The sequence below is a fragment of the Rutilus rutilus genome, assembly GCF_951802725.1.
Source record: "Rutilus rutilus genome assembly, chromosome: 9".
Taxonomy (NCBI): domain Eukaryota; kingdom Metazoa; phylum Chordata; class Actinopteri; order Cypriniformes; family Leuciscidae; genus Rutilus; species Rutilus rutilus.
This window is the reverse complement of record NC_140223.1, coordinates 15,200,844-15,214,779: the sequence shown is the minus strand read 5'-3', so window position 1 is coordinate 15,214,779 and position 13,936 is coordinate 15,200,844. Positions and strand designations below refer to the sequence as shown.

Sequence of the window (13,936 nt, the reverse complement as noted above, 5' to 3'; positions counted from 1 at the left end):
TAAGGCAGAGTCGATTCAAACTGCTTGGCAGATCTTAACTCTTTTGTATCTATGGCTTGTATCTATCTACTTTCAGTACTTGTTACATCAGATTAAACTGCCCCTCTGCTATAAATATAAGCCGCGTTTCCACCGAAATTACCTGGAACAATTTGTCCCAGGAACTTTTTTCCCCCCAGACCTGCTGCTGTCTGCGTTTCCATCGCGTCTAAAGGACTGTGAAGATTAGGCAAATTAGTCCGGTCACGTAGGAATTTGAAATGACGTTGACGTTGAAATCAAATGCTGCATGAAAACTAATCAGCACTTTCCATACTGGTATGAATTTTTTTCTACTGCTGAACACAAAAGAAAATTTTTGTCCATACAATAAAAGTCAATTGGATCCAAATGTTGTTTTGGACCCCATTGACTTTTAAAGGACAAAAACATTGATTATGCAAAAAAAAAAAAATCTGAAGAAAACAATGTAGTCATGTGCATTGATGCATTGAGTAACCCCGCTTGTCCATACCAAGAATGGTAAAGCTTAATTTTCTTAATTTCCGTCACCGCCATCATGTGACTTTCATGGAAAAGTGTGTGTGATGCCAGAGCTGAAACACTGACAGTCTCAGTGGGGCAGATAGAAACCAGGTTACAGGCTGGACATAAAGTGTACCGCTCTTCGATATATGATCAAAAATTCCCTTTGGCTTAAGAACGCGTTCGTTATAATATTTTACTGCCATTCCCTGAAGTGGGACTTGAGGATGTGTGGAAATTAAATGGCTGAGCAGCCAGACAAGGTCACTGTGCTGAGCAGTGAGTCCAAATGTAGATGGCTCTGGTCCGGCTATAAATAGAGTACAGAAGAATTTACAGACTAGTTTACTATATAGCCTATATGTGTGCGTATATGTGTATATACATACTCTTTACTTTATTATGTAGACCTGTTCAACTGCTCGTTATCGCAAATATCTAATCAGCCAATCACATGGCATAAATACATTAACACTGCCATATCCATTACCATCAGATCTCTATAACCATGCCAATCTCTCTTTGAGCTGTCATGACAGAATACATATATATATGAAATACAATGATGAAAAGCCTGTGATTTTTTTTCCTAATTTTCATGCTGGATAATCAGTGACAGAGAATGACTTTAATGTTTTACTTTAATGTTATCAAAGTCAGTATCTCCTTATTAAACCATCAAATAAATCAAACATTAGCACGCCATGGGATTGTCTTTCCTCCACATTTCTTATATCTCTCTAGATACTTCCTTTCTCCTCTCACACAGTTCACACACTCTCGTTGGCTTGATCTTGTCTATCTTTACAGAGAGGCTTCAGTTTGTGGTGTTAGTGGAGCTGGAGCACCGGATCAATGACCACATCTGTCAGTTTACTGCAGCAGCAGGGGAGATTACATTAATGTGTTACTAATTGCTGTTAAATCGGCCTGATGTGTGGGGTGAACAGACTCTGTCGATACTCCTGCTCTTGGTACAACTCGATGTAGGCAGACACTCTGTCCCACCACAGGACACAAATTCATCTGCCATACATTTGATAGTTTACAGCTGCTTGTGTACCTAGTTTATTCTCTGTCCATCCATCCATCCATCGTTATCAGCATAGTTCAACGTGTTGGTGTTTCCCGATAACAGTTCTAACGAACATTCGCAAACAGCATCGCAAAGTTGTGAGGTTGGAACGACAGCTCTTGACCTGTGGTTAGAAGCAGAGTTTCTTGTTTGCATGACATGTGGACTGTCATGTTGAGCCAAATAAGCAAGCTGATATTCAGTACAATCTGTATCTTTTATTTAGAATACATACAAATGTAATTTACGTCTTTTAGTTTGTCAACAGATTTAAAGCACCATTTTTGAAGAGTGCTCGACTAAGTAGGAACGAGCCTATTATTGAATCTGGAAATAAAGCAAAATAAATGATAAAAATGATCAGATCCTCAGATGCCATGTCCGTAATTTATAGCAAAACATCTAGCATTAATTCGATCTCAAAAACAGATTCATTTAAAGAAGTTATTACTTCACCAGGTGCTTGACATCATTAACCAATGTAGTTGAACGATCAATTTGCGACAAAATGGTTTTGGGAAACAGTCGACTCGTGACTAGCTAGTTGATTTCTTCTATGATACATTGTGCTATGGTAGTGAAACAGAGAGTTACGTCGTTGTATGGGAAATTTTAAATCCACTTTTAGTAAAACTCTTATTTTTATGGTCCTACATTTTTTCAAGCTGTGGATGGTTCTCTTTACCTACAGGTGTCTTTTCTTACTTAAAAATATCTCAGGGGACCTATAGGTCAGCAAGTATCAGCCTGTCTGGAAATTGCATCCCAACAGAGATTACTCCTGACTTCAGCACAGCCAGTCATGACCTTGAAGGTCATTCCGGCCATCATTACTTGTATATAAATACTCACAGTCAAGAAAGGGTGTTCAAAAAAGAAAAGAAAATGGGATTTGTTATCTAGCACAAGAGCTCTTAATGAGCTGCTCATCTGCCCACTCTCATGGCCTCCAATGAAAACAGATGGATCTGATGCCCTCGGGCGACTCCGTCTCTGTGGCTGTGGGTTGTCCGAAGGTTACATCAATGCAGTTAGTGCCCACTCTTTCTCTCTGGTAAGCCCAGAAACATCCCAGCTTTACTGTCTGGATGCTAAAGGGCTGGTGGTTTGCATCAATGTCCCTGGATGACTTTCCCATTCAATCAGATGGTTTACCCTTTTTTTATTATCAGGAATCCAAGCTTTGCACATGCATTATTATTGCTCTTAAAAAGTAATATTTAGGCATATAACTTACCCTGCACAGTTTGTTGTTTTGAAACCCATTGAGGCTTTCTTCAGAAAATGCAAATATTGCAAATACTCGGCACATTTCCCAGTACTTATTGTAGGACACTTTTTCAAAGCTCTTCACACAGTTCTCCTACCTAACTTTCAGCTTATAGACTAGGTCGATTTTCAGATAATGTGACACCCTTGGGCATTTTTTAGTAAAAGTTGGCAAACAGACTTTTCTAAGGGTATTTTTTCTGCTGAATCCATTTTTGCTGTTTGCCAAGCTGTATCTCTTATGTGAAACTCAGTAGAGCGCAAACTTCAAGATGACCTCTAAAATGTCAGGAAATTCTATATTTATAAACTTTACATCATGCACGACATCAATTAACGAGAAAGTTTATTTAGGTGGGAATTAAGATACTTGTATGTGACAATGATAATTGCATTATTTCTCATTGTAGTCATGAAAATATCTGTTTTTCTCCTTATTTCAAATGGACAAACAGAATATCTAAAATGCGAGAGTCATTTGTTTGGAGTCACATGCATACTATTGTCTTTGGATCAAAGTGTGTGAATTGAGTTCAGAGTTATCCAAGAGGTTTTTTATTCTACTTTCTACTTTCTATTACTTTCTGCAGTTATTTCCACACATCGTATTTTTCATCAGAATAAATTTTTATATCCAAAGAGCGACATGAACCAACACAAAATATTTCCAGTTGTGGAATTGTACCCATGAAGTTGGTCAGATTATAAGATCCACCAACTTATGGAAGCTGTGTGTAGTTTGAAGCCTGACCGGTCAATGTCATTGGATACTTGCATTATATGCCAAGAATCCAAGAAAGATAAGCTATACAATGCGACAGAACAGGGCCTTTTGACACTAAAAGCAGCTGCACAAAGTAGAGGCAAGCTTCACGATCCTCAACACAGAGAAGCAATTGACAGAGTGCTTCTTGTCCAGAACACAGAACAGCACGTGGTCTGGCACCGCTTGTGCTATGCGTTTGCGGTATCCCCATCCAGAGCGCTGGTCTCTGCATGCGTGGATAATCAACGAATAACCATTGCTTTGCCAGAAGGGGTCATGAACACGATCACGCAATCTAGAGCTTCTTCTACGAGAAGACTCAACGCGTCTAAATGGTCAGTGTTCTCCAAATGGTGCGCTACAAAGAGCCTGGACACACGCACATGTGGGGTTTCGTGGGTGCTCTCCTTCCTTCTAGAGCTGTTGGACAAGGGCAGGTCCCCTTCCACGCTCAAAGTTTGCGTTGCGGCTATTGCAGCGTTTGCAGAGTCTACGCACGGCCGCGTGATAGGAAGGAACGAGCTCATCATCCGCTTCCTTAGAGGAACCAGTAGGATGAACCCCCCGCGACCCCCTTTGGTTCCTATTTGGGATCTTACTTTGGTCCAAGAGGCCCTGAAAGCATTTCCCTTTGAACCGTTAGAATCCGTGGACCTAAAATACCTTTCGCTCAAGACCGTTTTTCTGATAGCTCTGTCATCAGTAAAACGCGTGGGGGATCTACACACACTATCCGTTAGCCCCGCGTGTCTCGAGTTTGGACCAAATGACTCTAAAGTAATCCTCAAACCGAGACATGGCTATGTCCCCAAAGCGATTGGCACTCCCTTCAGAGCGCAGATCATCTCCCTATTGGCTCTGCCAGCATCTGATAGCGAGGGCGGTGAAAACCTCCTATGCCACGTCAGGGCGCTGAGAGTTTACATCACACGCTCCGCCGCCTTCAGGCGTTCTGAGCAGCTCTTTGTTTCGTTTGGTGGGCGCACCAAGGGTCTCGCCACCTCGAAACAGAGCCTGTCCAGATGGATAGTGGACGCTATCGCAGCAGCTTATGCGTCCAAACACCTGCAGTGCCCTTTGGGCATCAGGGCCCATTCCACTAGAGGCATGGCCTCGTCGTGGGCTTGGTCCAGCGGGATTTCTATTCATGACACTCCCCCTCTACATTTGTTAAGTTTTATAACCTGGAAGTTTCCGCCTTGCAGGCTAGACTTTTATCAGTCTAAGTGGTGTGTATGTTCTGCCCAGTTTGTTCGTGTGCAGGCTACTCTCACGTGACTATTAGCTCTTCTGGTTGAGCTGTACTAAGGGCGATATTCTCTATACATAGACCGGCGGAGCCGCTCTGTATTTCCCTATGAAGTGCTTATGTACATGTGCTGGCCCGCGTTGCTGGCCGCCTGTTTCCCACGTTTTGTGTTCCCCGGGCTTCCCTGGGACTCATGCAGTGGATGCTCGGCGCGCACGGCGTTGACAAGGGGTTCCCGTAGCGTAAGCAATTTAGGCAATACGAGAGAACCTCTCCTAAGAGAACGTACTTGGTTACCTAACGTAACCTCGGTTAGTCAGACTACTGTTTGCAATTGATCAGCTGCAACTGCGCCTTAAGATGTATGAGTGCACGATGTAAATGTAAAAAGTCTCGTCTGCGTTGCTCTGCTGCATGCAAGTGCAAGACAAGTGATGCAGAATGTAGCAGTTTCTGAACTGAATAAGAGCACTGCTCTGTGTTGTTGTGATCATATTGGAGAATCTTGTTGTACCATTGTTTAAATAACATTACATTTTATATGCCATGCAGTTCAAGTTTTAGTTATTATTCAGCTAATGTTATGTCCAACTTTATAAGGTAATTTTAGGCCAAGTTTACTGTGTTTATTTCCTTTATCTGTTCAAAGCTAATGTTAGTGGTGTGACACATTACCATGATATGTTTTGGTAATTTGGTAATTTGTCTCAATTCTTAATATTTACAACCAATCTTTCTGAGAATATCTTTTTCATAAATAAACCAAAAGAGAATTTAGTTTGGTTAAATTTAAGTCCTTAAACTTGTTTACATGGACATGTAAATGTTGAAAAGTAATAAACACTCTTAACATAATGTAATAGGATGATGGTTTGAGATATAGGCCTTTTGCTGCCACCAGCATGATGTTGATGTTCTTACATGGACATACTCAAATACACAAAATTTCAAGTCAGTGTTTACCAGAAATATTGTAAGACAGAATGACTAACTTGTTCTGACTATTCTGTTTGTTTCCTTTACTCAATAAATGCTATAGCACAATAAAAACAGTTTATCTTTGAGCCAGTGCTGAGAAATTTGCTCATTTTGGCGTATGAGGCGGTCATCTTGGATTTTGCACTCTACTGAGTTTCATGTAAGAGATACAGCTTGGCAAACAGCAAAAATGGATTCAGCATAAAAAATACCCCTAGAATAGTCTATTTGCCAACTTTTACTCAAAAATGCCTGAGGATTTTTATTTAGGCACATTTTTGTGATTTCAACCTGGTCTATTAGCACAGCAGTAAATTCATACATGTCTCAAATCAAGTCATTCTTCCATATCACTGCAAAGATTTTCACCCAAAAAATACACTCATAAAACAATGACCTAAAAACACTAACAACAGGCAGCATTATACAATGTTTTCTTTTGTAAAGTTTCTTTATAGAATTCACTGCAGTATTTGTTACATAGTCCATGTTTACAATATAGTACAAAATTATTCTCCTAAGTTTTCCCCTTTTATGCTTATCAAATTGAAAGAATAACACCTGTTTAGGTGTTCAGCTACATTTAATTCTTTTGATTAGTATTTCATTTGAAATATATTTCAATATGGTATTACTGTAGCAAATAGGAATTTTGTATTATGCTAGGTTTTGAACTTAAGTTGAACAGGTTTGAAATGAGTATGTAGATGTGCAAACTGGCCTGTAGGTAGGCTACATAATTTTGATGGTGTTTGTGTCCAAGTGAGAAATGTATTAATGTAATTTGAAAGATTTCGTAATTGAATGTATTTTGAGCCAAAGCAGTGATACATGATCCACAGTTTATGATGTTGCGCTCACTGTGTAAAGAGTTTTGAAAAAGTGACCCAAGTACTGATGGGTACTTGGATGTGTCTGTAAAAACTGTAAACACACTGGTTTGCAGCACAAATTCTTCAAGTTGTTTTAACCATAGCTAATCAATCAGAAGTCTTCAAAAAAATTGCCTATTTTCCATCTTGCAAAATAAGGTCAGAACACATATTAGACCACTAGGTCAACATTCATGGGCATAATATTACAATATAATATTTTCAGCCTGTGCGTTCTCAGGTTTACAAACAATTACAATACAAACCTATTCTGCAGTGTTTACATCAGCTTGCATGCAGTATTACAAAGCAGTATTTTGCTCTCATTCTTTCTGACTTGCTAAAGTGGAGTCAAATGACAAGTTACTGTGGAGGTGAGCATAGTGAGGCTGGAATACTTAATGGCTTGTCAGATTTATTAGCTTGCCAGCTATTGTAATATCCTGCTGTCTCTCCTCACAGGCTGCAATGGCCTGTCAAGCGCCGTCTTTCTCAAGAGCCACAGAACTGCACTGTGAGCTTCCTGTCACAAATTTGGAGATTTCCATGCTGTATTGTATCACTGTGCTTATGAATGTTTAAATAAAAAAGTGAAGTTAGATTTAAACTATTCATTTTTCTCTCTTTAAGCTTTTATAAACTCTTATAACATAATAGTATGGTTTTGGGGCATTTCCCACACTGTTATCATGAATATCATCGTGTATATGCCAACCAGATTACCTTAGTATTACCATCCCTGCACTGTTTTGGTAGGGAAGGCTGAATGATTTAGTGGTGTATTAACATGTAGCCGACTGTATAGCGGTTCTCCCTGTGTTCCTAATGACTGTTTGTTCTCTAACCTGACAGCTTTGCAAATAAGGCATTAAGCTGGTGCGCCACAGTTTCATTTACATCCTCCTGAAAAATCGATCTGTTGGGCTAATGTTGCCCAGGTAATTAAAGGGATGGAGCTCATAAACGCCCTCTGGATACGAGTAATAAAAATCAACTTTCAATACTGAACCTGAGTTACAGTCCCCATGACAATTTTCCTCAGATGTCCTTTGAATTTCTTGCAGTTAATTGCGTTATGTCCCTTTATCGAGTGCCATGCGAAAGTGTTCAGACTGATCAATGCATTTTTTCTCCTCGGTTACAAAGACTATTGATTTTTTTTTATATCTAAGCACTGACCTGAAATTTTCATTTTAATGTGGCATTTGAAAACTGAATAAAGTACATTTTAAAATTGAAATTAAAATAAAACTATACAATAATTCAAATCAAAAAGTCACATTCAAATTTTGGGGTGATCTATCCCTTTTGCAAAAATGAAACAAAACATACAACACGAAATTCTCTTTTTGAAGTTTTTGAAGAGCTTGAGTTTGGTTGAGTAATTTCTTCTGTGTTATTTGTCTTTGTAGTTTGACATGCAGCGGATAACACTGGAGGAGCTGAAACACATCCTTTTTCATGCCTTCCGGGACCACCTGACGATGAAGGACATCGAGAACATCATCATCAATGAGGAGGAGAGCTTGAACGAGAACTCGGGGAACTGTCAAACAGAGTTTGAGGGAGGTGAGTGCAGTGTAAACATTGTGTGTGTGTCAGTGGTCCCAAAATGGGTTTTAAGGCCAATTCACACTGCACTGACAGGCGCAGGCCAATGCCGAGAATCACCAGATTAAAGGGATAGTTCGGCCAAAAATGATATTTAACCCATGATTTACTCACCCTCAAGCCGTTCGAAATGCATATGTCAATCTTTTTTCAGACGAACACATTTTCAGTTATTTTAGAAAATGTCTTAGATCTTTCAGTGGTTATAGTGTGAAGCTATGGGGTCCACCTCCTTCAAGTCCCAAAATGTGCATGCATCCTTCACAAAAGTAATCCATCCGGCTCCAGGGGGATAAACGAAGGCCTTCTGAGGGTAATCCGTGCGGTTTTGTCGTAAAAATATACATATTTAAAACTTTATAAACGAAAATAACTGGCTTCCGGTAGCGGTCGACGCGCGTTCACGGAGATGGATGCTGGCGTATGACGTAGGACGTAGCGTAGGAAGCGTCGTGACGTAGAACGAACGTAGAGTTTTGTTTTGCTCTGCTCTCTGGCTGCGCTGTCACGTTCGTTCTACGTCACGACGCTTCCTACGCTACGTCCTACGTCATACGCCAGCATCCATCTCCGTGAGCGCGCGTCGACCGCTTCCGGAAGCCAGTTATCTTTGTTTATAAAGTTTTAAATTTACCGTCCCCGTGACGTAATTTTCGTCATCAGGATGGTTTGTGGGCGTCCGCCCACCACACACTTGAGCGCTTTGAAAACAAAATCCACTAGATTGTGCGCACATGCCGAATGTGTCCTTCATTTTTTGTGTCCGTCCGCTCAAGTCACTCGCACATGTGCTGTTGTACACGCACCGTTCGCAAAATTTGGGCTGTACAAAGTTACATTTGCCATGATCCGATCCATGAATCAAAAACATTAATATGATCCAAACTGTGGGTTTTGTGATCCGTTGAACCACTAATATAAAGAATTTCAAACAAATGGAGTATTAAATTGGGTACTCTGCAATATTCATGAATTCAATATTTTTAATAATTGAGTAAACGACAGACGTGTGCACAAAATAACAAGTGCATGTATAGAAGACGAAATGACAATAAAGTAAGTATAATAAGTAGAAAAACACATAATACACAACATGCAAAAAATTAATTGTCAGCTCGGCTCTTTTCTTCTTTGGATATAAAAGCTATAAAATAATTCTGAGCACCCTTTAAACTTCTATGCATGTATCTAACTAACTTTAAAAACAGTGTTTGTTATGATGTGTAGGTGCTTCTCTTGAGTTCATTATACGGTTGTCTGCTTCAGTCTGTTTGTTCTTTCAAACTAATATGGGCTGATGTTAATGTTGTTGTTTCATGCATAATAAAGCTCCTCTTACTGCACCTCATCTCATCCTGTGATGAATAGCACAATGTTCCCCATGGTAATACACAGGGTTAATTAACTTTTTAACAGTATGGGATATTCACAGTCTATTGACATGAGATGCAATTTTTAGAAGCTTATTTTTTGGTTATTAAAATCAGAGTCTGAGTGAATTGAAAATGCTAGTTTGGATTTTGAGTAGGCAGCTCATTTCCAGATTCATGAGTGGGTGTTGTCACTGCATCTACAGGGTCACAAGAGCTCACTGTCGCATATGCTACACTACATTATGAGATCTCCCGAAACAGACTATAATCATCTTATGAAACTAGTGAAATGAGTTTTGAAATTATGACGCAAACACACTATTTTAAGCCTATGTAACTCTTTGAGTGCCTCAGAACATTTAAAAAAAAAAAATCCTCTTAAAAATATTTTAAACCTAGTGAATGAATAGTACCATCAACATATGCGTTATAGTGGCCACTAAGGTCATATGACCAGCTCTATCTTGTATAGAGCCCCGCACATAATGTGGGAAAAAAATATATTGTGGTCACAAATTATAAATTAAGAATTGATTCCCACGACTTATTCATTCATGGGAATTCATTCACTCATTCGTGGCCACAACTTATTGATTTGTTCCCTCATTTTAGGTAAATCATGGCCACATTGTACCAATTCATTCTCTCATTTTAATTTAGTTAAATCATGGCCACAATTTAACTAAAACAAGGGATCAAATTAGTACAACAGGGCCATTATTTACCTAAAATGAGGAATTAATTAATACATTTTGGGAACAAATATTTAAATCTTGGCAATGATATCTAGTTTTTCCCCCTACATGTCGTGTGCAGGGCTCCATAGTCTTTCAGTTTAAAAGTTAATAAACAAAAACTTGCATCCACACCAGTAGGTGTCAGTATAAAATGCAAAGTTATTAGAACTAGGGATCAAGGGAATAAATTAATGCTGTTGGCTGAATTCTGAATTCTTTTCTTACTGTGTCTGCCATAGTTAATCTTTATATATCTTTATAGTATCAGTTTTTAATGATTTTAAATACTTCAATTAGTATAAATTATGCAACAATTAACATTAGAAAGAATTGTAGAAAGTATGTTTCTTTCAGAAAGTGGTGTCTAGTTATCATCTCTGTAAATGGAAGGTCAAGTTGAGCACTGTCACGATTTTGGGTTTGTTCTTGTCATGTTTCTGTGTCTTGTCATGCTTCATGTCTGCCATGTGAGTCCCTGTTTGTCATGTGATCCTGCCATGTGTCTTGTCATTGGTTTATTGTCTGATCATTGTTCACAGGTGTCCCCGTCTTGTCTTTAGTCTGTGTATTTAAGCCCTCATTTGTCATGTGTCTTTGTCTTAATTCCTGTAACCACTGTCGTGCAAGTTTATGTTCATAGCGTTTTGTCTTGTTTCATGCCACGCCATGCTTTTGTTTCATGTTTTTGGATTATTTTGTCAATAAAGCTGCACTTGGGTTCTCAAGGCTTGCCTTCAGTGGATCCTTCTTACAAGCACATTGCATTGTCCGATTAAAGGGATTGTTCATCCAAAAATCTAAATTAAAAAGTAACTATACTGAAATTAGTTCCTAAACACTTTTTAGGAAGTAACACAATATTGTAATGTATTTCTTTTAAAAGTAACTTTCCCCAACACTGCTTATAAGTGTTATGATTCCAGTGTATGAATGTTCAGTATGTTGCTGTATGGAACACACTAGGACATTGTTACCATTGCAGGGGTCAAGCACATCCCTTATGCCAATGCCTCCGAGTCTCTGTCCTATCAGCAGTAACAGATGTCCACAACGCTAAAGCAACACTCATCCACGCACTCTGTGTCTTTATGAATCATTCATGGAGGCACCTGGGCCGAGCTCATGTGTTGTCAACAGACCACACACTGAGACGGTAATGTATCCAGTGACGCAATCTCTTTGACACAAAAACTATATGGTGTCTATTAGAATTATCCAAGCAACAGATTTAGCGTTGTATTTGACACAGAAATGGCATACTTAAGCTGTACAGCAGCACTATCACAAGATTTCTTTTTGTTGAGAGGGGTTTTTTTCTTGTCAAAAAATGAAGGTGGTGGCCATTATGAAAACAAAGTACACTTTAGCATACTTATGGAAATATGGTGGCCTACTTATTATGGAACAATATACTTTAAAAGAATATACCTAAGTACGAACACATAATTGCATGCTAATTGCAAATAAATTAAAATATATTATAGTGTCAAATTTATATTAAATGCGGTTATAGATGAACTTTAGAGTGCTTTTTTTTGTTGCTTCTACATCATTCTTATTCACCTATAGTTTTCCTCTGATTTTAGGGATAGGTTATGGGTATGGTTAGGTTTAGGAATACATTTTCAGACAGGGATGTTGTTCCAGGATCAACAAAATATGTTGATACAAGAACATGTCTTATTTGGCAAAATCACAGCAACCAATATGGTAATGTAATATCGAACAAAACACTAAAATTAAAATTGTAATCAAATAAGTGCATGTACTTCTTTAAAGCATGACAAAAGATAACTAAAACAATGATATAAAATGTACTTAAAGTAACTTTCAATTTGACATTATTTCAGAGTGCACTTTCTAAAATGTACTTAAGTGTATTAAATGAAAGTGTACTCTCATTAAAGGCACACTATGTAAGATTTTTGGATCAAAATATCCCAAAAAAAAAAACACAAGAACAATGTTATATATTTTGTTGCTTTGTGTACTTACATTAAACCAAATGTTTCTAAGAATGTTTATCCAGAGATATAAGCAGTTTCAACCAGGACAAAGACTGTGTCCGTGCGTCGCCTATCAATGACATCATACCCGCGTTACCCTCGATTTCCAGTTTTATTTTGTAGAAGCCATGGAAACACCAAAGACGCTTTAATATATTGTGTGTTTCATTAGACAGGTGAGAAACTGTTTGGACACATTCATCGACAGAAAACGAATCACTGTTATACAGCTCAACACAGTTAGTCTTTTTGTTTAAATCTCGTTTTCTTGATTTACAGCGAGTACCATATTTACCATGCCTAATATCGATCTAGCTCACAACAGTGTGCAACAAGTGTCTCATATACTCACAGAGTAGCATTATAACAACTTTCAACACACTCAAATGTATCTAATATGATAAAACAGCGCTGCGTTACCCCACATACGCATGACCGGAAGAAGCGGAAGCGGTCTGCGGCATAATAAAAGGTCCACTGCAATTAGTCTCTCATTAGCAATCGCTCCAGCGGCCTCGTTCCGCTCCAACGGCTTTCGTAACTTTAATACATTACCAGTCATCCATGAATATGATTTCTGCCCGAGTCCCGTTGTATTCTCCACCGGCTGTAGAGTAACTTTAACTGTACACCGGCTGTAACTCCCATAATTCCGTCATGGGATGGAATTCCGTCACAGTCGATTGTCGAGTTCACGCGCGTGATCATAGGTACTAAACCTATGCGCGTGAACTCGACAATCGATTACTGTGGACTTCGACCGAAAACAGGATGTAAATACAGGTATGTGCGCTGGCTGAATAAACAATTTTTTATATATTTCTTTCACATCTACTGCAGTCTGATTCACCCGCGTTCACTCCGAAGGAATCACTCACATGACCTGTGCACTTGTAATGACACATCAAGGATGTTAAGAGGCTAAAAGCAGGTTTAAAACTTGCCCCATTGAAGTCAACAGGGTGCAAATTTTAAAACGAGGATAACACGGTGTAGGCAACACCGATTTTTGTCGTTGTTCTCTGTACTGACAGCACTCCAAATGTACAAAAAAATGAGCTCAATGTTAAAATTGACCGGAGTTCTCCTTTAATGCTACGCCTTTGTTTTGAATAAACGACCTCTAGTGGTGAAAAATTACGTAGTGTGCCTTTAAGTACACCTAATATGCCTTTTATTTCATTAGTTTTATATTATCTACAAGTATGTTTTTTTTTTAGATATGCTTTTAAGATTTGAAGTACACAAGTGCCCATTCAATGCAATTAAGCGCACTTCTTTCCCAGTACTCTCAAGACTTTTTGAAGTTCAAAACATGCTGAGCATGCTGCGAGACATTTTATCTTGACTTCTATCTGCTGCCATTTGGAAAGGCAAGAGTGGGGAAAAGTTCTCAAAGTAAAACACACTCAGGCAGAAGAGTACCTATGTTTGCTCATTATCGTGCCTCCGCTCTGCCGTAACCAGACCAGGGA

The 13,936-nt window shown here is 38.8% G+C and overlaps 1 protein-coding gene across 2 annotated transcripts in view; it reads left to right on the top strand.

Moving 5' to 3' along the window:
- Positions 1-13,936, top strand: part of caln1 (calneuron 1) — a 61,332-nt gene that overhangs the window by 43,292 nt on the left and 4,104 nt on the right. For both annotated transcript variants that reach the window (XM_084419069.1, XM_084419068.1), the window contains exon 5: positions 8,147-8,303. In XM_084419069.1, coding sequence (XP_084275195.1) covers positions 8,147-8,303 — 157 coding nt within the window. The remainder of the gene's footprint in view (positions 1-8,146; positions 8,304-13,936) is intronic.